Genomic DNA, 23,644 nt, shown 5'->3' with positions numbered 1-23,644 from the left:
TGAGGACCTGTGGGGGAGGCTGGGGAGGGGGTCTGAGGGCCAGGGGTTGTGATTTGGAGGGGAACCTAGAGAAGGGTGAATAGTGCGGTGGGGGAGGCAGAAGAGATGCCGCTGATGGGGCTGTGCCAAACGAGTGTTACCTCCCCAGCAGGTAAGTGTGCTGTGCTGAACAGCGGCTGCTGATCAGTCCCTGATCCTTGGGATTGAATCAATGAATACTCACAGCTGGGCTAACGAGCTACGCTTTTCTCATATAAAAGTAGGAAAGCTACCACATTTAGAAACAAAATCGGAACCATCATATACTGAGAATCCATTTACTGGGTGCCCGTCAAAATCAAACGGCATCTGATCTGTGAAGGTCAGCTGTGTTTTGGGTTGTGTGGTGTACCTGTCATAAAACTGGTAAAACACTCATCAGATCAGTACTGAATTAAGCATTTTTTAGAGCAAGTGCTCTCACATTAGGGTGTCACATTTTACTTTGCTTGGCTCTTGGTCTTGGAAGGCTGGTGGCCCCGGGTCCAGTTTGTGGATTTTGTGGATTAAGCAAAGGAATTGCTTTGGTGAGCTGCAGTGTGCCTCTGAAAATAAAGCACTGTAGCCCAACCAGAAGCTCTGGGACTGCCTGGAAAGTATTGCATTAGTCTCTGGCCTTTTTTCTGCTAAATAAGATCAGGTGGTCACAATGTTCACTTCTGGACTTAGCATTCCTGCATTTTCCGTTGATATTTGTGTACATCTTTTTTCTTTGATCTGAGGGACAGTCAACAGGTGCAGTTGAAAGCTGGCTTTAGAAACAGCTGTCCTTGTAAGCCCTGCCTTAGAAGTCCCAAGAATTAGGTGCTTTGCTTGCCCTCTTTCAGCATGGTATGGGCCTTCGCTTCTTGTCGTTTGAAGGCAGTTGACAGGGTTCATTTCCCTGCTTGAGTGTGTCCACCAAGCCAGCTGCATGGACAGCTCCGGTCTCAGGGAGCAGCCTCCTGCCCACCGCAGTGGTGAAGCGTGGCGTGACCTTTCACAGCCTCCTCTGCCAAGCAATCACATTTGTGCTGGTCCCTTGAGCAATTTCTTGAGAAAGGCTTCGTGGAGGTTTCACATGCGTAGCTGATGGCTCCAGCTGGATAAGTAGATTAGGGAGTGAGTTTGGCATAGTGATAACGTGTGAAAATGAAACAGGATGCCATAGAAATATTATATAAGATAATTCCCGTTATCGGCTGTAAAGAATGTTCTGCTTGCTTCTGATTGCTCATATCTTCTATTTTTATCGGCTTCCTTCTGCTTGTCTTTGTGCACGTTTCCCGGTGTAGCAGGTCTGACCCAACCAACTGCAAATAAAGATAACACTGATAACTATAAAGTGAGGACGGGGGTGGGGGTGGGGGAGGGGGAGCTCACTTCAAACTTGCACACTCAGGCTGCCTTTGACTGTAAAGTATTTTCCAGATGGACTGCTTAATACTAGGGGGTTGATGTCTCATACTTGCAGCTCTAAGGATTTTTGCTGGGTATAACGAAATGCCAGCTGCTGCAGATGAAAGTTCTCCATGAGATGGGAAAAGAACCAGGGCCTGAAGCTCTCCAGGTTGGCAAGAGGGAAGGGAAGGTGAAGGCAAAGGATGACCTCTCAGTCTGGGCTTCCTACAGAGAGGTTGTGCACGTCAGGCTACAGAGTGGCTACAGATCAGCACAGACTTGCTTGCCAGGGCTCTGTGCTGCCTGGATGTAAACCACTTCTAGTCACAGTTTAGGGCATATTGGTCTCAACTACACTGCACCCATCCTTGCTCACAGCTAGAGCTGGCATCTGGCTTTCTTAAAGCTGAGCTTGGCCCACCCGTACTGCCTGTGAGCCCATGCAGACATATCCTCAGGTAAACATACTCCCACTCTGGCAAATGACTGCGTGCTGCCAGAGAAGGGCAGCTGTGCCCTGCTGCATGCTGCACCCTTGTGCTGGTTTTGGGTGGGGAGAGTTAGTTTTCATCGTGGTAGCTAGTATGGGGCTATGTTTTGGATTTGTGCTGGAAACGGTTCTGATAATTCAGAGATGATTTGGTTACTGCTGAGCAGTGCTTACACACAGCCAAAGCCTTTTCTGCTTCTCAACCCACCCCGCCAGCGAGGGGGCTAGGAGTGCACAGTAAATTGGGAGAGGACACAGCCAGGACAGCTGACCATGACTGCCCAAAGGGATATTCCATACCATATGATGTCATGCTTGGCATACAAAGCTGGGAGAAGAAGAAGGAAGTGGGGGACATTCACAGTTAGGGTGTTTGTCTTCCCAAGTAAGGGTTATGCATGATGGAGCCTGGTTTTCCTGGAGATGGCTCAACGCCTGCCTGCTGATGGGAAGCGGTGAATGAATTCCTTGTCTGGCTTTGCTTGTGCATGCAGCTTTTGCTTTACCTATTCAACTGTCTTTATCTCAACCCATGAGTTTTCTCACTTTACTCTTCCGATTCTCTCCCCCATCCTGTCATGGGGGAGTGAGCCAGTGGCTGTGTGGGGCTTAATTGCCGGCTGAGGTTAAACCACAACCCTGTTCCACACATGGCTGGCGAGCCTCCAGTAGAAGCATTGCAGATGACATTCCTGCAACAGCTTGGCTGGCATGACCCAAGGAGACATGCTTTAAGTTTGGGGGGCTGCAGCAGTCACAGAGCTGCCCAGAGTCTGGGCAACCCAGACAGGTTTCCAGGGCAGGCAGGAAAGGGGAGAAGAGGGAGGCCTTATCTTCCCATGAGTCAGTGGCCACGTAACCTAGGGAAAAACTTCCCTGGAGCTTCTTCCTCCAAGGCATGAGGACTGACTTTCCCCTCCAAGAGAAACACAGAATCTCTTCCATATTTGTGCTGTACCAGTTATTCATAAATATTTTATCTATGTGGCTTTGTACCTCACAACTTCCAGGTTAGTCTACAACTGTACAAAACAGAACCTCTCAAAATGTGTAAAGGAGAGAACCTACTATACTGAGCTTTGATTTTGCTTGAGACCTTTGTGCATTACCATCACGTTGCTGTTAACGATGTAGGACTTAAATTCAAAATGCCCTTTCTGTATAATGCTGGCATTTCTGTGTAACATGATGTCTATTATAAATCCCAAAAGTAGCCAGAGAGCAATACCTGTGCCTAGAGTGTTAGGCCAACTGGCAGCAAGGCTACCAACTAGAATAAGGCACAGCTGATGAAGGCAGGGACCTTAGCTACTGGGGGCCAGAAAAAAAACAAACCTCCAACAGTTTCCCTGGCTATTTTGTGTCTCCTGTGCAAAAGATTTTTAAAGTTTGGACCACAGAAAGTGCAATACTTACCTAATGAGTTTAAGATTCTTCAATCTCCCCAACAAGCAGGAAATCGGAAATCATGAGCTCTGTGTGATGGTAATTATATGGCAGGTTTGTTGCTAGCCTTTGGTCTATGGCAAAGATGATGAGCGGGTGAACTAATCACGCATTTCTAGGCACTCCTTGGCCAGTGAGTGCTCTTTCTCTTATTACATGAAGTCAGAGATGGGTCCCATGTCAGCCATCCTGCATGAGTCAGTGGTAATGACAGAGGAAGCGGGAGCTGTGTTTACAACCCCTGGAGGATGCTCAGCAATGCAGGCTGCAGCTTAGCTCACACTTTACATTTCCAAAACTGTTATTACATAATCCAGAGCTATATAGAAAGAGATTTCAGAGCCTTTCTCACAGAGTGCATGCAGAGACCTGGCTGACCTGAACCCATAAGATCTCTTGATAGGTACTCCTACATCTCCTGTGATCTGAATGATCCTTTCTAGCCTTAAAAAATCTGCATCAACAGAGCATCCCATGAGGGCTATCTACCCAGCTGATGCCTTGTGCAGAGCCACGGGACTCGCAGTGGGCACAGGACCTTCCTCCCTTGCTGGGCGCACCACTACCCCACAGCTATTTCCCCCCTTTTGCCAAGACCAGTGTAGTTTCTGGGGGGTACAACAAAACCCAGGCTCCCCAGGGACAGGTGCTGCTGGGGCTACAGTGGAAAGCTGTGCACCACGCATGCCCAAAGGCTGCAGCCAGGATCACTGCACTGAACGCCAGAGCCAAGCTTGCCCCGGGTATTGCAAACCCTGGGAGTTTACTTGAGGTGAGGAATTTGTTCCTGACATTTTGGTATTTCTCCAGATCTAGGTGTACTGAGAGATATCCCAGCACCCAGGCCTGGTCCTGGTTAATAGGGTGTAGAAAAGGGACGGGTGAGTGGGTGCCTGTCAGATAGTATTAGCACTCTTTCTGTGAGCTTGTGAAACAGGTTAGGAGAAAAAAAAAACAATCTGAGGCCATGTTGTGGTTCAACCCCAACTAGCAACCAAGCACCACACAGCCACTCGCTCACCCACTCCCCCCTGCCCCGCGGTGGGATGGGGAGGAGAATCAGGAAAAGGTAAAACCCATGAGTTGAGATAAGAACAGCTTAATAACTGAAATAAAGTCAAATGTAATAATAATGATAAAAACAATTGTAATGAAAAGAGAGAGAGGAATAAAATTCAAGGGAAAAAAACCACAAGTGATGCCCAGTACAGTTGCTCACCACCTGCTGATTGATGCCCAGCAAGACCCCAGGCAGTGACTGGTGCTTCCTGGCCAACTCCCCCTCAGTTTATATACTGAGCCTCTTCTATGGTATGGAACATCCCTTTGGCTAGTTCGGGTCAGCCATCCTGGCAGTGTCCCCCCCCCCAGCTTCTTGTGCACCTCCTCACCGGCAGAGCATGGAAAACTTGAAAAGTTCTTCATTTAGAATAAGCACTACTTAGCAACAACTAAAACATTGTGTGTTTCCAACATTACTCTCATACTAAATCTGAAAGAGCACTGCACCAGCTACTAAGAAAATTAACTCTATCCCAGCCAAAACCAGGACAGACCACAAGTGCAGTTTGTAGTTCATATTTTGTTGCTTTGTACAAGTGAAAAAATAGGGGTAAAAAAGAGGACTGCAAGAGAGGTAATGTGAAAGCCTACAGTGGGAGCCTACAACTGCCAGAGAAAGGTGATTTGTAGTCTGGTAGCACCGAAGAGCATTATGACTAAGGCACAGTGGTTCCCCTCTTTTTTAAATAAAATGGCAGATCTGGAAAAAAAAAAATAAAGTGGAAGCCAACTCATGCTGACAAACAACAAATAGCAATAAAATAAAAGTAAATTTATTGCAAATATCTACACAGGATCTATTAAAATGAGGTGGTCAACAAATGCCTAGACCCAAAATACCTGAAAACACTTGGGGTGGAGAGAGAGCTGCAGGAGGGAGCCCCTTTTGAGAGGCTTAATGTTCAAAGGTTTTAATGTAATTAAAGGGCATTTTTGATGCAAGTTTAAACATTGTCAGCAATGCTGCACAGGCCTGCCTCTGGAGAGCCAGCAAGCAAGAACATTTGCACCCTCACAGGGGAAGGGAAATGCAAGTAATAAACGGATTGCATGGTGTGATCCCAAAAGAGCAGTGCCCAAGCTGAGAAGTCAACATTTTTCCAAAGCTTGGCTTTGGTTTACATTCCTCTAGAGGAAAAAGTGACTGGGATAATTAAGCTGATGGAGATTCTCCAAGCTGTTCAAGACACTGAAAACATGCATCTTGTCCTCAGCTTAGTGGTAAGCACCTTATAAATATCTTTTTTAAAAATACCCTGCATTTTTAATTGTCCTAAGTATTCTGGGAGCACAAACATAGCTGGAATATTACTTAAATGAAAGTGCAGTGCTAAAGAAGTACCTATGCATGGAAAAGGGATATGCTGTGACTGGTATCATGTGCCTGTCCAAATACTTGGGTAGCTATCTGCCCTCGCCTCGCCTTTGAAGTGGCTGCTCTGCACGACTTTCTTTCAAGCCTTTCCCACTTCTCTTTCCTCTCCAGAAGCTAAAAATGGGAGGTGTATCTGCAGAGCAGAAATAAAAATCCCTTCCTACCCAGACCATTGCTTCTTTGATCCCAAACAAGAAAACAGTCTTCAAGCTGGCAAGGCTGCTATTTTGAGTAACACAATGTCCAGGGGAGCCATATTTCTCCCTTTTAACAGAGGCAGATGATAGCTGCTGCCGCAGAAGCAGAGTTCGGCTGCCACCGTGCTCCTGCAGCTCAGCAGAGAGGTCCAGTTTGGGGGACCTGCTAAGGAATTAAGGACAGTCACTAAAAAATTTCCCTCCAAAGTATGCATTTTCCCACAGAAATGGTTTTCAAAAATGGGAATATTTTTCTAAAATTTTATCCCAAAGAGGTATATGATTCTGAAAAAAGTAGGCATCCACAACCTTGTAAGATTTATAAAATGATCATTCTATGGTGGACAAAAATGAAAGTGAAATATTTCAGCTACTTTTTCACAGAAGAAACTGGTCTTACTTGAAAATGATTGTCTAAACCATACTTGGCAGTTAACACCTCTGTAGCTTGCGTTTGATCCAATTTGGTTTTAATTACATTGACTACTGCAAGTGTTCACAGTGGCAATGCTGACATTTGGGTTTTTTGCTAGTGAAGCTGATGAGTCCATAATACTCCCTCTGTCTTCAGCCCTACAGTGACTACAACAAGGTACTGGTGACCAGACACTTTTGCAGCACCAGGGCCATCACAGACCCATCAGCTTCACAAGCAGTTCACAGTTATTCAGCCTGACTGAGGCCGCTGCCTGCAGCTCTGCAGGCAGGCAAGAAGCTGGCCTGGTTCATACCAGGTATCGGTTGGGTTGTCCCTGTGCAACATCCAATCCTTTCTCCTGTTTTGCTAGGAAGACTTTGCCTCAGGAATCTGCATGCTTGGCTGCTCCACAGCCAGCTGGTTTTCAAAGACACAGCACAGCTTGTAATTTTCTATGAGCTTGGCTTGAAAATACTGCCTGTCCTTCTTGTGCCAAATGTCTGAGGCAATGTAGGTGGTGTAGGGGTCGCGGGAGTCCTCCAGCCTCCTGGCGCGGATGTTGGTCAGCATGACTCCCACGGTGAAGAAGCCGAATAGGCCAATCATCAGGAGCACGTAGATGATTTCCAGGCTGCTGCTGGCACTTCTGACCTGAGCAGGTGCTGAGCTATTCATCTGCTCCAGGCAGTCCTGAAGCAGCTTGGAGAGGAGTGAATTCAGGGCTGTGTCATTAGACCGCACCAACATCTTGTTTTTCCACACTTGTCCTTCACACTTTTCTTCTTTAATTATAGTTTAGCTAGAAAATAATAAAAATAAGGGGCATGCCGTCAGATAAAGGCACAATTCCCACCATCTTCCTTTACTGGTTGCCCAGTGAGAAAGCTGCCTCGGGGCTGGTGCAAAGGCAGGGTGGCTGGAGGGACCTCTTCGTCTCCTGTTTCCAAGACGGTCTAGCTAGGCTGGGTCCATCCCCCATAAACACTCGCCTTAGAAAACCTCCTCAGTCTCCACAGATGGTCTGTCACAGTGCACAGCTGCCCCAGCTGTTGGCCACGCACCCAGATAGCTCACCCAGGCCTCCCGTGCTATTTTAAGCCCATGATTCTCCCCTGAGCCCCCACAAGCATGAGAAGTGCCTCACTCCCACCCTGCAGCAGCTGCTTCTGGCTTTGAAGATTGTCATCATTGCTTCTGTCAGTCCTCTCTCCTCTACGTTCAGGTTAAGGATTGAATTTGGAAGCAAAACTTCTGTTCAGTGAGTAGAAATCACTCAGTACCTGCAGCAAGCTCCAAGCTTCTCCTGTGCACCCCATTAGAGTCTTGCCTTTCTTCTGCTGCCTTCAGCGATATACACCATGCAAAACCGAGCAACCAAACCTCTGACAGAAATTTATCCCACACAAATTTAATGCAACTTCCCAGTGGGCATTTGCCCAGGGAGTGGGTGCAGAGGGACTATACAGTAGCTGCCTACCCAGCAGTGGAAAGGAAAAGTATCTCCCTCCATCCTCCCTCCTATAGGCTACCAGTCCTTCCCCAGACAGTCCATCACTTTCCCCTCCAGACTAAATTATTATGCAACCGGTGGTTTATCGTCTGATTAGGAGGACTTCCACTAGCATCACTGCAAGTCAGGAACAGGGCAGGAGATGGTAACACCAAGAAGCACCTGGACACCCGAAGCCCCCTAGCCACGGCACTGTGCAGTGACAATCTTATACAAGAAGCTGAAGGGTCCTTTTCTGCTTTCCAATGTCAGCTGTAAATCAGTTAACAAGAACAATGCTATCAGCACTGCAGTCCCAAAGCCTCAGCAGCCTGGTAACATGACTGACAATCTCACTGCAGTGTCTAATTTAAATGCCTCTAGAAAATTAAGACAACAGCCTCCCTCTGGTTTTGCCCTCAGCACATCTGAATGAGGTACTGTTATTCAAGGTGACTTCTGTGACAGCAATCTTCTGATCATGTAAGATGGCTGTCAGTGCTTTCTACAGTTTTAAATCTGTGAGACCAGGCCAGCACGTTAGCAAAAGCCTCTCCAGCATACTTACCTTTTGTTGTTTGGGTTTTTTTTTTTTAAGAGGTACTGTATTATAAACATTTATAATACATCAAGAATTAAATGAACCCTTGGGCAGAAAGCCACTGAAAAGCCTAGGCAGCAATTACACCCCTCCGTGAGGGCAATGTTAATGATGCATAGACGCTGTGCAGGACCTCTGCATGGGAGGGAGTTTAGCTGTGCACACAGCCTCCAGCCGCTGGTAATGACACTGCAGTAAATGAGATGCATCTGGAGGCTTCTTTGAATGGTCTGCACCTTGGTATGGCATAAATGCTGTAGAAGGAGACGTCAAGACAGAGGGAGTGAGAAGAGGACACTGATCTTATGCCCTGCCATCCCTTGTATGAAGAGCAGTTGTTTACCTGGTGTGTTCTGTGCTAGCAGGTGCTGTTGGCAGCTGAATGAAACACACAGTTAATGTAGACATGAATATGATCAAACAGTCACACAATTTTAGTCTGAACCCTTTTGCTAGACCTCCCAGCTGGGCAGTCATGGAGACATGGACAATGTCTCACTGAAAGTCAGACCCTCAGCCCAGAATGATAAATTCTGGGGAGAAAGCCCTGTTCTCCTCACCACACAACCCTGGGGGACCTGAGTGACACCAGCCCACAACAGATGACATCAGACTGCTTCCCCTGGCAGGTGTGTGACCACCGGGAGCCCAGGTCAGGCTCCTATGGTCTCCGACTCTCCCTGCTCCAAGCAGGCAGTTCCTGCGATGAGGTGCCCGGCCAGTGGGAAAAAAATGAGCATGCCTGAAAGCGTGCCTCGGTATTTGGGCTTTTAATAGAGCCGAGCCTGGGGGTGGCAGAGTGAGACAAATATCGCCAGTACAAAACAATATTCTGATCCAATGTATTTCTTCAGTTGCATGAGTCAAAGCTACAGGAAACAACATCTTGGCAGCTTGGGCTTAATACTTAAAATCTATTCACATTTCACAGCTGTTTTCAGATCCTTTAAAAAGGGAAGGAAGAGAAAAAGAAGTGTAAACCTTTATCTGAGATTACTCCTCCTAAGCATGTAGGACATGTCGACACTGTAAAGTGTAAAACTGCAAACAAGTCCTTGCAATAACTTTAAGCCAAAACAAAGAAGAATTTCACTGGATCTCTCAACTTTTCCCAGAAAGACAGGCAATCATTTTTTCTAATAATTATCAGTAGCACTGAAGACACTTCAGATGCTGATGAATTGATATTTTGAGGATGGACAGCCTCAGCTACCTCCCTGTAGTCTTTTGAAATGTTTTGGAGGGTTGCAAAGTATTGCCCGCTTCTGGGCTGCTTGCACAGCGGCTGGGCTGGAAGCCGGCAGGGAGCTCAGCAGCCCCATCTCCGTAACCACATCAGACAGCAATAACAGGAGAAATTAAGGGAGGGAATGGGCACACTCCTGTTCCCCAGGAAGTCTCCTCCCGAGATCTCAACTAGCCCAAAGACCTCACCCACCACTGCACAAGCCCTGTGCCATTTCATACTTGCTGCAACAATACCTTACCGTTGGTCAGATTCTACTGTCTGTGCTGTAGCTCCTCCCTCCAGAGACCAGATCACACTGCTCCTCCTCCATCCAACACCCTCTCCCACAATCCTCAGTGCTATTTAACCACTTAGCAGGAATGAGCTACAGCTGCACATCATCCATGTCAATCAACCCACTGCCGCTGACACAAGGCCATAGCTGCATGTTATCAATGCTAATCAACCCACTGCCTTCATTCCTCTACACATACTGGGACCAGTTTAGAGCTGGAGTACACGGGACTGGGAAGAGCCACCTGTGTCATTGGCATACTCCATGACAGATAGTCACATCTCACTATCCCAAAAGCTCTCTGTTTTGACCATAACCACAGTAGCTTTCTGCTCCCCACTACCTCCCCAGACAACTGCTGATGGGCTGACAATTACCATCAGTCCCCCTCGCGGGGCTCGCCTGAGGACCTCTAGTAAAATCATGCCCAGCCCAAAATCAACATCCTGGTTTACCCAAGCTACAACCTGATAAGCTGGGAACTCACCTGGGATGATGGTCCCCATCCTACACTGTCCCACAGGAGGTTTCAGAGCACGCCAGGAGGTGACCTCTCCTACCTCTCCTGGGAGGAGCAAGCACTCAGCAGTGAATGTCCCATGTTAAAAATTACCTGGGGCAAAACTGAATAGTTCAGCAACTTTTTCCTTGGCCAGTGATTCAGAGGGAATTCCCTAATGTGGTCAGCAGCCTGGGCCACATCCAGCTCTCAGATGCATTGCTGCTTCTCCATCCATTACACTAAGTACAAGTGACAGATCTCCAATGCAAAAGCAATGGGCTCAGTGCAAGTTGCCTTCCAGCACATGGGTTTCCCAGCAGTGCAGGTGTACTGCTGCCATCGCCCAAACTCATCTTACGTCAAGTGTCAATGATGACCTGAACCACTGCTCCATTGGCCGTGGGCCATGGTGCTGAGCAGCACCACTGGAGGCGGCCCTCACTCACTGACCCTTTCCTCACTGTCATCTGTCATTTGCTCTCTCTTGTGCCATGGGAATCTCATGGGAGGTGGAGAGGGACCTCCTTTGAGCGATATTTTCATGGACAGCATGGGTTTAGGATGGCAAGCAAGATGCCACAGGCAGGTTTCTGGAGTTGAGGAACAGACAAAAGCAGGACTCCAGGAGACAGATCTTCACCATAAGTGTTTCTGTGTGGTCAGATAGGTATGGCCTACAGTTTCTACAGTCAGTGAAGGGAGGAAAAGCATCTGAAGGCAGCTTAACCACCCCTTCCAAAGCATTTTAAAACATTGCTTATACAGGAACAGGTTCTCAGCAGGTGTAAAAACATGCATTTGATCTAACTTCAGTGAAGATCCAAGGATTCTAGTCAGTGCTTTATTTTCTCTGTCAGCTGGCTGTCATTGCTTGGGATGCCTTTAACCTGGACATTGCTCTATGTAAAAGTTTCCTTAGGGAGTATTTACACAGGTGAGCTGCTCCTTGCAATAGTGACACTCAACCGGTGGGGAAAAAAACCAAAACCCACCACCCCTTTCCCCAAAGGCCCCTGCATGGAGAAGAATGAGTCCTACTCTGCTTATTCCTAAGCACACCAGAGTGTGCTCACGCTGCTCAACCCCCACCCCCCATAGGAGTACTTGCTGCTCCGCCAAATCTCTGTGGCTTGGGCAAGAGCTGTGGGGCACAGCTGAGGGAAGGGAGACCTACAGATGGAAAACAGGTCTCTAGAAGGAAAAGTGAAAAATAAACTTCTGGCAGCCACTTTGTTCATGGTAGTATGTTGTCTCTTGGGGTGGAAGGAAAACTGGCACAGCACCAACCCTGAGAGCCACCTTCTGAAGGAAAAGGATGTTATGATTGTATTTTAACAGTTAACAGGGAATCAGGGAAGAAAGCTTTAAGCCACTAAGGTCCCTTGGTTTAAAAAAGGACATGTGATGGAGGGCTGTGATGGCCAAGCTCAGGGAAGACCCAGTTACTCCTGGACCTATAAGGCAGGACATACTGTGGGACTGGTGGAGGATGGAGATGCACGGTCAAGTGGTGTGGATGGGCTCCATGCACATTGTGTCTATCTGCCATCTCAGAAACCATCCCTGAGCATGGCTGAGGCCGTGTCTCTCCAGTATGACCATGATATGAGAGCCCTACTCGTAATCCTCATCTCTTGAACTAAAGCTAGAACTGCAAAATGCAACTCCATGACACTGCCTGTGCGATGGGGAATCTGACCCTGGTTGGGTCTGAAGAGAAGCCAAGCTGTGCTGCTGGAGAGCATCTCTGTGTGTCCGGGTGCTGAGGCAGCCGCACCAACTGCTGCTAGGGAGTAGGACCATGACGGGGATATCACTACAGAGTTGTAAATTGACATTTGAGTTCAAATAGAGCAATTTGCAGCTGCAAAGCATCTGGCATTTAATAAAACTGCTGTCTACATTATAAATATCAGAAGTGACTTATACATGGCTGGTTCCCAACAAAGGCAATGCAGAAGGGGTCTGTTGCTCAAAAGCAGGCTGGGGGCTCCTCCGTGAGCCTGGATGCTGCTGTCAGTGGAATGCAACCAACCTAGCTGGAGCCACCAACTCCAGCACGGTCCTTTCTGCCCCTGAGTTGGGTTTATTTCCAACAGCTGATCTTCAGTGAAGCACACACTGCAAGATGTTGTTGGGTCCCAGTCGACTGCTGGGGTTTAAAAAGAAAAGAGGAAATTTTCTGTCATGTAATGTACCTACGGGTGTGATACTCATCTTTGGAGCTCAATGGGAATTTTTCCTCAACCACTAGGTGATCAAACTGATTTGCTTTGGTTAGCTATACTTTTCTTCGCTGCTGAGGTTAAAATGTGATATTTATCATGTAAATGGGGGTGGATGTTAAATAACAGATGCTCATCTCCTAACACAATTTTCCCAGCTCTCACAAATCAAAGGACCTATATTCTAATTTATACTAAGCAAACATCTCCAACAATCTCTCTCTCACATTGCTGCCAGAAGCATCAGTAACCAAGCACCAGAAACCAAGGGAGCCTAGAGGAATACATACCTTCAGAATATACAGTACTCTAGCCACTTCTCGTGAACTGATGACACACAAAAAAGCCTGTGCTACGCTAGTAGCAAAAGTGAGCACAGCACACTGCCCACCTCCCCACATTTTCTGCCAACAATGTGCTTCTCCACCACCATAAAGCAATGAATCTGCTGACTTCCCTGGCTCATTTCCCTGGCTGTTTGTTACAGGGATGAATAGGTCAGACAACTTTCTGGAAGCCAGAGCATTGCACAAGGTAGATCCGTTTCCTCCTTCCAGCTCCTGGAACTTTTGGAACAGCACAGCAACCAGGACTCTGTGATCCTGTCAGAGGTTGGACAACAGCACAGCCCAGAAGCAAGCAGGGATGTATGGATAAATTTGAAGTTATAGGCAAGATGCACACACCTTCCACAGTCACCACCTTTCTCTAGAAAACCTGTAGCCTCTCCCAACCAGTCTTAGGGCTATCCATTCTTACCCACCTGAGCCACTTCAGGTCCTTGTGCCACTTTAAAAAGCAACTCTCATGCAGTGAGGCACACTCATTTCTGCCCAAAAGCATCAGTTTTATCAGATGACAAGACTGAAATTTAGTCCTCTTACATGCACGGTATATGTATCATACTACTTTGAAGTGGAAAATCCAGCAGTGCCCCCCAAACAATCCGCAACCAAGTTTATCCTCCCAGATGCAGCTTCCTTGGTCTCATACTCAGCCCAAAAGAGCAGGCAAACACTGGCACATCTTTAACAGCACATAAACCCGGCAGGCAGAGCCCCAGCTCCCCCTGTTCCTCCATCAGTTCAGCTCTGTGGCTCGGCAGCTCCGTGGATATTGCAGCCTCACAATTCCCTGCTACCCTCCACTCTCACCCCCAGCCCCTCTGTGCCGAGTGTGGGTACAGACCTGGCAGCAAAGCACGTCTGGGTGCAGGGCTCCAGCCCCTCCTGGGGAGAGAGAATTAGGAAGATGTGAGCCCTGGAAAGCCCCCAGGGTAATATCTCTGGGGTGTAAGTGGGCAGAGGCTGGTTCCTGCAGGGACAGCAGCTGAGCTGTCACTGTCCCCAGTCCCCAGGATCAGTGCAAAAGGTAGGAGCCAAACAGGAAAACACCCAGAGTCACCGGGCTGGGGGAGGGCAGGAGCCCGTGGCGTGGGTGCCGTCAGCCGGCCTCCCGCTGCAGGTGCCGGGTCCAGCCCTGGGCACACAGGTGGGAGGTGCTGAGGGGGCACGGGGGCAGCTCCCATGCTGGCACCTGTGGGTGCCACGGGCCCCAGCACGGCAGGGTGCTAGCAGGGCAGCCCAGGGGGGGCAGGAGGAGGATGCTGGGGTGTCGAGGCATCACCAGTCCTGCTGTCCTGACCCCACATGAGCTGCCCTTGCACCCTGGCACTTCCCTCCCCACTGCCCTGCAAGCTCACACACACAAACACACCATGCCCCACGCGTCCTTGCGTCTAGACGAGGGACCAAAGCTGTGCAAGTAGGCATATATGGACACATTTGTAGAAACAGCAATAATGCCAGCAGAACCCCTTGGGATTAGGAGCTGTGATGACGTAAGATAAGGTCCCATCTTCCAGTGTCATTACAGTCTTTGGAGTTTGAGAAAGAAGGGGTGAGCCATTTCCAGGGCTGTCCCTTGAACCCAACACAAACAGCTCGCTACAGGTGGCACTGGCTAACTCCTATCCATCACGTAAAAAGGGAAAAAAAAAAAAAAGCCAAAACAACAAAACCCACAAAACTAACCTGAAAACCTATTTTTCATTAGGAAAAAAAATGTCACCAGTTAGCCAAAGGGAGGGTTCGTTAAAGCCCACCTGGAACTTATAAAATGAATTTATTAGCTTTGCAAGGAAGCTGCATTTAAACTCATTCAGAGGATGCCAGTGATGTGGGATAGCATGCCCTCAGCATCCTGGGGCCTGTGGCAGATCTGCACCAGTGTGTTGTGTGGCCCCCAGCAGTTCCCTGCCCCAAGACTGTCAACAGCCCGCTGCAAGTTGGGACAGGATGGCCCCTCGTTGGCTTTACTGGTGCTGTTGCTAGGACAGCTGCTGGAGAGAATTTAGACAGTGATTGAGGCATTGAAATGAATGGATGACAACAGCATCTTGATATTTTCTTACATGCCCACTTTCAGGATTTTTATTCTGTATTTTCAATGGAGTGGGAGATGTAGCCCATTTTTTCATTGCCCATGACATTGCTGCATCCAAATGAGGGAGCAGGCTGTTAACCAGACAGGATAATTTCCCAGGCTGGCTGTAGGCAGAGATACCTACAACAGCAGACTGCACTAGAGGAGGGGGTGGGCAGCACCAGCAGCTTCAAAATCCAGTTTGCTTCTGGTCCAGCTCCTGCATGCTCAGTTTCTTTCCTCCAGGGCAGCAAAATTAAGTTTCAGTTTGGTTCTAGGAAGCCTTGAGCCAGATCTGGTACTTCTTGCTTTCATGCACGCCCTAGCACCCACAGAGCATCCTTCTTTGAGATTTTTTAGTTGCATTTCAACGCCCGCCACAAGGCATGGTGCTTGTAGGGCCAAGGAAGACGGAGAAGTTGAAGTGATGGCCCAAGTTCAGAGAAGGAGTCAGTGGCAGAGTGGGGCTGCTCCCTCAGCACAGAGGAAGGTGTTTCCCTTCCCCAGGAGGCACCAGCCTGAAGCTGAGTACAGACACCAAAACACTTGAATAAAAAGAAATTGTGTGCCTGGGTGCATGATCTCATCCAAATTGCAGAAGGATGTCCCAAGAGTTTAACCGAACATGAGCATTACCAGGAAAGGATGCTGTGGTAAGAATGGGCTGTGGCTACTTAGGAAAACTGCACTGCTCGATTAAAAAAAACGATTAAAACCTACAGCAATGCAGAAGGATCAATAATAGGGTTAGGGCAGCAAAGGCTCGCACCACATTGGGGCAGCTTGAGCATGCTGAAAAGTGCCTCTCAAACCTGGAGAGGGTCTAAAAGGGGATGAGAGAGGAGGAGGAGGAGGACGACGACGATGGGAGGAGAGCATGCGTGGTCAGTGACAGCAGAGAGGGAGCAGTCAGGCCCTGCTTCTTCCTCATAGGGTAAATATGGGACAAAATTAGATCATATCGCTTCCTGGCTCAGCCTTCCTCTTCCTTCCCATGGCTGAATACCCAGGAACGTGGTGGGGAAGAAGAGCATCGCTTTGGTGTGGAACTGGTGGCTACATCCTTCCTTTGGTAGAGGGGCAGGCGTGGGGAGGGCTGGTACCGGCAAGCTGGGCACTGGCACCCAAGGAAGGCACCTTGAGCCAAGGCTTAGTGGCAGCAGCCCCATATCTTGTCCCCTCCCCAAAAGGCAGGGCTCTCCACTGGCACAGAGGATGACAGGCCACAGAGGGCACTTGAGAAACATCACATAAACCCACGCTGGGGCAGCATCAGCAAACCCACACTGAAACAAGAAAACAATTTTCCCTGGGGAAGGCTGGAGCACATCACAGGGAGGAGCAGCTGGTGGGTGACGAGCCCCCTGCCACCACCTGGGCAGGCAAAGGGTGGGGTGTCAACCTACCATCCCAAATGGTAGGATGGGCACCTAGCAGGGAATGACCCTTCTGCAGGGTGTCCCTTAGACCTTCTAGAAACACCATTGTGCCTCTTGCTTTGTTCCTGTTATATCACAGGTATTCACAGTCACATTCCTAAAAATCAGCAAGAGATCTATGAACAGGATCCCACTGGCTAGCATCTTCTGATGGGGAAGAAAAATGTAATACAGTGACTAACCCCTGCTTTCCCTTGCTCTGTGGCGTCCTTGCACCACTGAGTGCTGGGGTGACCTCTGGTGAAACTGCTCCAGCTGATGCAGCTGCAGAGGGGGTAAGCCGTGTGCCTGGGTAAGCCAGAGCAAAGATGATTTTTAAAAGATCTCAGTGTCTGTGTGAGACCTCACTTCCCCTGCCATCACACCAGCACGGCCCCGCTGCAGCTGAGAGGAAGATTATGTCTTCGTTGGGCAAGAGCAGATTCATTCTTCTAGAAGTGCCCATGTAACTTCTGTTTGACTTTGGTGGGACCTGAGAGTGCATCTGACAGGGAGATTATTGTTTTTATATAGCAATATACAAAGGCTAGGTTCAGCACTGGATAAATGACTCCAGGCAAGAAGGTTTTTTTGCCCTCCCGTATCTGTCAGTAGCTGAAGGTTTCATTTTCTTCAGCACAGTGACGACATGTAGAGTGACGGGATCCCTCAGAAAACAAACGCAAGTTTTCTCTGGAAGGTGATAAGGGACATTTCACAAGCATAGGAGCTCGCAGATCTCTTGAAACCATATTCCTGGTAGAGGTGTGGAGAGGTCTTTTGTTTTTAAAATTGGTTTTACTGGGGTTTTTTTTGAGGAAAGAAATACTGAAGTAGGTATGGGGAGTAGAGAATATAGTTTAGCCTTTCAATGAATTGCTGCTTTTTCTCGGAAAGGTTACTGCTGTGAGTTTTGCACATAAATAGATGAAGTTTAACGTGTTTCTGCCCAGATCATGATCTTTGGCACTTTCCCATACATGTCATGCTAATCCCTCAAGATCAGGGGAGATCACCAGAAAGTTATGAAAACCTTTACTTGCAGAGTTTTGCTGGGGTCTCAAGCATGAAACAAAAGGGCTGCTCAGGGCAGCCCAGGGGGAGAGAAGTAACTCAGAAGGTGCCTTTGGTCTCCTCTGGTCCCACAGTGACCTGAGCTGGTAACCTTATGGCAGGCACCAAGCTGTGGCTGCCTACTTGCCTCTGCTTCTTTATGGCCAAGCCAAGGGGACGGGAGGAAGACTGGGGCTTTGACTCCAGCTCCATCCCCCATCCCAAGAATGTCTTCCCACCAAACAGTTATGTTGCTAAAGGTCTTGGCTGGCCCCTTTGGGATGTGATGTCTGATTCAGCCCAAATGCTGTAGAAGTGACTTTGAACTGCTGGTTATCCAAGTCACCTTAAAAAGGATGGGCTTTCAGGAAAACTACAGCACTGGCTTTCTGCAAATGAAGCTTGAGTCAGACAGTCAAAAATAAAAGCACTTCAGAATTGCCCATTACATTCAGCAAACCTGGCCAAGAGGATAACACTAATTCACTTGCTGATATCCCAGCACTAATGCAAGCACACCCAGCTCCTAAAAGCAAGGACATGGACCACCTGCTCCCCCACATTTGCACAACCTCTGCTATTATGCAGCCACAAAATAAAGGTTTGCTTGGCTGCAGCAGCAGGAGTGATGCCACAGGTCAGAGATGCAGCTGGCACAAGTTGGCAGAGCTGCAGCAAAGTAAACAGAGCTGTGTGGATTTACACCAGCTGGGAAAACTGGCTTGCGGTTTGCAGCCTGCCATTGAAACACAATTTAGACTGAAAACCCCCACAATGTTAAATTAAAAATGTGCTGACACCTGCAGCGTTTGGAAGAAATGCTGGATGGAGATGCTTCCGACCCCCAAAACAAGGTTAAATGCAGCTCCCTTACTGAAGGGTAATTCATGGATGCCGGCAGAAGCACAAAGGCTGGAGTGTTATATTGTTATGATGATGATTCAGATGAGTCATCTCCAATCAGCCAGCACTCGTTGCTTTAATGGCCAGACGGGAAATTCAGTTTAGCAGTGACCAGTGCTGCAGTTTATTCTGACTGTTCACCAGGTGTTGTGGGAAGGCTATACCATTAACTACAAATTCACATCCACTCCAGACTACGCCTCCTGAGAGCAAGCCATGTTTATCAGCTCCTGCAGTACTGTTGGGCTGGCCACATCTCCGAGATTTAGGTAAGAGGGGGAAGGTGAGAATCTCAGACATATTCTCCCCAGGAGCACAACTCCTGGCTCACGCCAGTGCGCTCAGCAGCAGATCTCCTCGGGAAGCCCCTGGCCAGGGTTGGCCACCTCCAAGGCTCTGCAGGAGCCAGCGGTGCTCACTTGGATCACCATTTTGGTTAAGCACACTAGAAGGCCCCGTTTTCCTCTACTGGTGTGCAGGGTGAGCACTGTGGAGGTCTGCATTGCTTGTGCACAGCCAGAAGGAGCCCTCTGCTTCAGAGTCTCTGCACACTTTTTTCCCGGGTTGTCTAAGGGGTTAGGTACTTGTGTCCTGTCAAGGATTACAGAAAGGTGGGGTTATATGCATCTTTTGAAATAAACAATTATCTTGAGCAAAGTACAGCTAAAATAGCACTTCAGACGTATTTTGGGGGAGAATTTAAAGATGCTGTCTGAAGATCTCACTTAAACCAAGTGGAATTACAAAAGCTATATATTCATAAAAATAAAACACTATAAGAAAAGAACCTACGAAAACAATGCAATGGAAAAGCAACACAGACCCCTCCATACTTTGATGTCAGGGTCATGCTAACACTAATTAGTGAGTGGAAAATATTGTAAACTTTTTCCTCCTTTGCAGTACACAGAAGTTGAAATACATGTCATATTCCATTGAGAAATCAAAATGTCATTTTTCCAAATATAGCACACACAGAGATTCAAGTTTCAGGAGGTACTAAGTAAAAAATGAGAGCATATAAGTGAGCAGGATTCATTGTCACGTGTTCCACCCAACCACATAAGGACAAAATAATATGGAAAACCCAAAAAAAACCCTGTTCCCTGCTTAGATATAAGGTTATATCTGCAATTCACCATGCAGCCTCTGCTGCAGCAGTAAGTCAGAGGCTGTCAGATATTGTTCCATGCCCATCACAACCCAATCTTAGCACCGAAAAGGACACAGCACATCTGTGCAGCAGGAAAGCGGTCACTGGTTGGTGTCCCCTCTCCCTACAGCAGGGCAGCACCCCTGGTTGAGTGGTGGGTTCCCAAACGATGCCCCTCCTCACTACCCTGTCCCTCCACAGTGCCCAGGTCCCATCCCCTCCCCTTGCAGGGGGAAATGTGGGCCTGATAAACCACAATCCCGACTCAGGCAGGTGGCAAAATTCAAGGGTTATACTCACAAAGCCCACCTAATCAAACAAGATCCCCAGTATTGAAAAGCCTACAGCCATTACATGATAGAATCTTAAAAAAAAAAACAACACACCCCCCCACCCCCATCCACCAAACCTGTGTGGGCAGCAAAGGGTTTGTACTGGCAGTGACGCACAAAGAACCATGGCATTGGGCAGGAAGGGCTTTTGGAAACCACCACAGCATCACCACACTGTTAGAGGTTCATTCATCCTCCCAATGTTTAAAGTATTGAAAACTTAACAGGTTTGCATTGTTATCCTTTGGCAGTATGTTGCTTAAGCAAAAATAACATTGAACCTTTGGCTTTTCCTCCACTGAATCCAACCACTTCAGAGAACATTTTATACCCACATTTTTATCAGCAGATCTCCCAATACACTGAGAAGCAGAGATGCTTTATGCTAACAAACAGATTTCAATGGCAGCACTGCCAGAAGAAAGAAAGATCAAAGATCCCCTAATGGTGCAGAAAGAGGAAGCTGACCAAATGCCCACTGTAATCTCCCAGGAATTTTTGCTAAATTGCTAGGTAAGGTTGGAAAACAAGGGTCCTCTCTGTGCTAGGAAGGACATTCTCAAAAATGCACCTATTCAGGAAAAGACCCAGATCATGTGGGGAGGAAAACCTTGTATCCTGAGAAACAAAAGTGAAGAATACCTTTCCATTAATTTAGCTAAAATAACAAAAGCTATATGATCACACTCTCGCCCATGCAACCCACAGCTTCCTGTGCCTGCACATCACATGAGGTCCAACTTTGCCTGTGTTGTCAAGGAAGTCTTTCAGAGCTAGCACTATTCCTGATGTTTTTTTTCCTCTTTTCTTCTTCTAAGGAAGCTGCATGTTTAACAGTGTGAGGCACAGATAAGCTTTACTCCAGAAGCAGCCTCACGTATCTTCCTGGTGTGCTGTTTTTCCCCTTGAGCAAACACCAGGCGCAAGCAGTACAAGCAAATTGCCACCCTTCAGAAACTTTTGAGATCCTCTGTGTTTCTGGTCCACTGACCCATGACAGAGCAAGAGGGCCAGGACGACCCCTGGGATGCACTTTCTCTGGATGTGTAGCTATGCCCCTGCAGCCTTCACTGACACACTGGCATGGATTTGCACTGTCCTGAGCATCTCATCCTCTCCTTACCCCAATTTTGCATGGGTTTCACCACATTTGCATGAGTAAATTTTCTCCCAGTTCAGTGTAAGGAAAGTCAGACCTTGTGTATCACCTCGAGGGTGCAGCCAGAGCTTTTGCAGTCATTCCCAAAATACCTTTCCGAGCAGCAGCAGAGGAACCAGATGATCAGCCTGGCAAGGACAAGGCAGTGGAGCAGGTCTCTTCATCACCCCACCCCGACAGCTCAGCCAGCACAAAACCTGGCTGCCAACATCCCAACAAGGCTCTGCACAACAAAAAGGTGTAGCACCTGCTCTTCAGCATCTGTCCTGCCCTCCTCTGCCTCGAGTGAGTGCTGGGCACAGCCTGACCCTCCAGCCACCCTGGCACCCCACAGCCTGTTGGTACCTCTCACACCACAGCTCTGGGTTCCTCATCCCTGCGATGTGGAAGAGGTGAGCAACAAAACTGCCTGCTGCTCAATCCTTCTGTGGGTTAAGCAGGAAAAGCTTTCTGTATTTGTAAACTAAACCAGGCACCCAAAGTAAGTGTGAGCCACATCACCCGTATTTTCTTCAAAAGAAGTCATCCCACAGGGCCCTGAGTGAAGTGTGAATAAAGTCCTGTGAAGTGGGCCACAGGACCACTGCTCAGGCTGTGTAACAACTTCTTTGTAGCCTTATAAACTGAAGGGCAGGATCAACCCTTGGTTAGTACGTGAGGTTAGTACACACAGATGAACATTCTTCTCTGATCACAACCAAGCAGAAGGAAGTTAAATCCTGCAGCTTAGGAACAGAAAGTACAGAAAAGTCAACCTAAGAGTGGTTTTACTCCACCTGGAGCCAGCATTTTCTGTCACGTTCGTCTTGGCTTTCACGCACATTTCACAGAAGAAAAAGCGAAAGCGTGTGGGCTGACTCAGAGGACGCTAATATCAGACACTGCGCTCACCACCTGAAATGCCTTGAAGCAAAGGTACAAGCCGTGTTGCATTTCTTCCAGGAAACCTTGACCAGCTCCGACATGCAAACAGCCATAACTTGTCAATTCCATTTAACCCAATATCTTAGGTGGCCAGAGCACCCGTTCAGGCAGAACCTGTGAGAAGCTAGCGTCAATCTAGGCAGCCTTTGGCACAGCCTCTCAGCTACCAGCAGCCACAGCAGGTGCTCCTTGTACCGCACCACATGTTGTTAGACAAATCTTTATGTCTCGCTGAAATTAGAGACAATAGTGACCTACATGAAGTAAGAACACATTAAAAAAAACCCAAGGCATTTTTCTTAACCAAAAATATGCATAGAAAACAAAACAGAGGTAGCATTGAATTAGTATGATTCTGGTTGGAAACTCCTACTTTGCTGTGGTGCTGAGCCCACTCGTTCAGTATCACGCAGTACCTCTAGACTGTAAATGCACTGAAAATGAGAAGACCGTGACCACAGACTTTTCTACTCCTATTGCAGCTGTTTCTGAGCTCAGATCCATCCCGTACAGCATCTCACACCGTGTCCATCCCTACAGCACCTGAGCACCATCAGCTATACTAACATGGCTGCTACCCAGCTTGTCCTCTGGTCTGGAGGAGAAATACATGCTGCAGAGGCTTGAGCAGCCAGTGCCTGCTCAACTAGTGGACAAGAAATCCCAGTTTACCAAAAATCACTAATTAATTCTCCTTCCTTTCAAATAAAATCAGATCTTTACTTAACACCTACCTGCAGTTAATGCCCCAAGTTCCCGGCAGACTGCTCAGTTGCAGACAGCAATGTGGGGGGGGTTAGGAGCTGAACATGCTGGCCTGGGGGGAAGCAGCCTGCCTGCACACATGAGGCTTAACTAGCCTTGCTGTGGGCTGAGGCTATGCAAACTCAATTAATCAGCACTTAAATCCTTACCTCAGAGCAAGGCCTGCAACACTGAGGTGAGGAGGAGAGCAGCAAAATAAAGCTTAACACAGAGGGTCTGCTGCTGGACTGCTCTGTTCTTCAAGGCAAGTCCTTCTCTTCCTTATCTCCATCAGCATCGTGTGTTAACTGCAACTTCCTTGTGGCAGAGACCTCATCTCTTGATTACCTAGAAAACCTCTCAGAGAGTTTAGGTGTGATGTAATTAGAGGCAATGATGATAATAATTAATTAATTTTGAAGTTATCATCTGTCTTCAGTGCATTTAATGAATGACAGAGACAGAACCTCCCAGAAGCGCCAGAGGCTGTAGCTCCACCTAATGACATTGCTAAAAGCGAACCTCAGATGCATGCTGGAAGAGATTAATTGTGGTAGATAGGTTGTCAGCACTCCAGTCAAACTTTTATTGTCAGTCATTTGGAGACATGAGCCCAAGGCTACTGAAAAAGACAGAGCTGGAGAATATATCAGTTAACAACTCACATGGCTAGTAGTCAAAGGCAGTGATGGGGAGAGTAATGCTGAAGCATAGCCCAAAAGTTTCGTACTAGTCCACTGAAATAAATGCCTTGATGATTCACAGTATCTATACTGCCACCCTGAAA

The 23,644-nt window shown here is 47.8% G+C and overlaps 1 protein-coding gene across 4 annotated transcripts; it reads right to left on the bottom strand.

The window, feature by feature from the left end:
- Positions 1–4,424: 4,424 nt before the first annotated feature.
- On the bottom strand, positions 4,425–23,340 carry KCNE1 (potassium voltage-gated channel subfamily E regulatory subunit 1). 4 transcript variants are annotated; one of them, XM_027786368.2, is made up of 3 exons: positions 13,936–14,178; positions 12,452–12,674; positions 4,426–7,206 (listed from the first exon to the last, which is right to left on the bottom strand). In XM_027786368.2, exon 3 carries the CDS (start codon positions 7,152–7,154, stop codon positions 6,774–6,776), a length of 381 nt encoding a protein of 126 aa, XP_027642169.2. In that variant the 5' UTR covers positions 7,155–7,206; positions 12,452–12,674; positions 13,936–14,178; the 3' UTR covers positions 4,426–6,773. The 4 variants fall into 4 exon arrangements, with proteins under 4 accessions (XP_055659100.1, XP_027642169.2, XP_027642182.2 ...); XM_055803125.1 differs by lacking the exons at positions 12,452–12,674; positions 13,936–14,178 and adding an exon at positions 22,848–23,000 and having other exon boundaries at positions 4,425–7,206; XM_027786381.2 differs by lacking the exons at positions 12,452–12,674; positions 13,936–14,178 and adding an exon at positions 23,028–23,340.
- Positions 23,341–23,644: the final 304 nt, after the last annotated feature.

This window comes from Falco peregrinus, chromosome 4 (genome assembly GCF_023634155.1).
Source record: "Falco peregrinus isolate bFalPer1 chromosome 4, bFalPer1.pri, whole genome shotgun sequence".
NCBI lineage: Eukaryota > Metazoa > Chordata > Aves > Falconiformes > Falconidae > Falco > Falco peregrinus.
The sequence above is the reverse complement of the archived record's forward strand: the minus strand, read 5'-3'. Positions and strand labels throughout refer to the sequence as shown.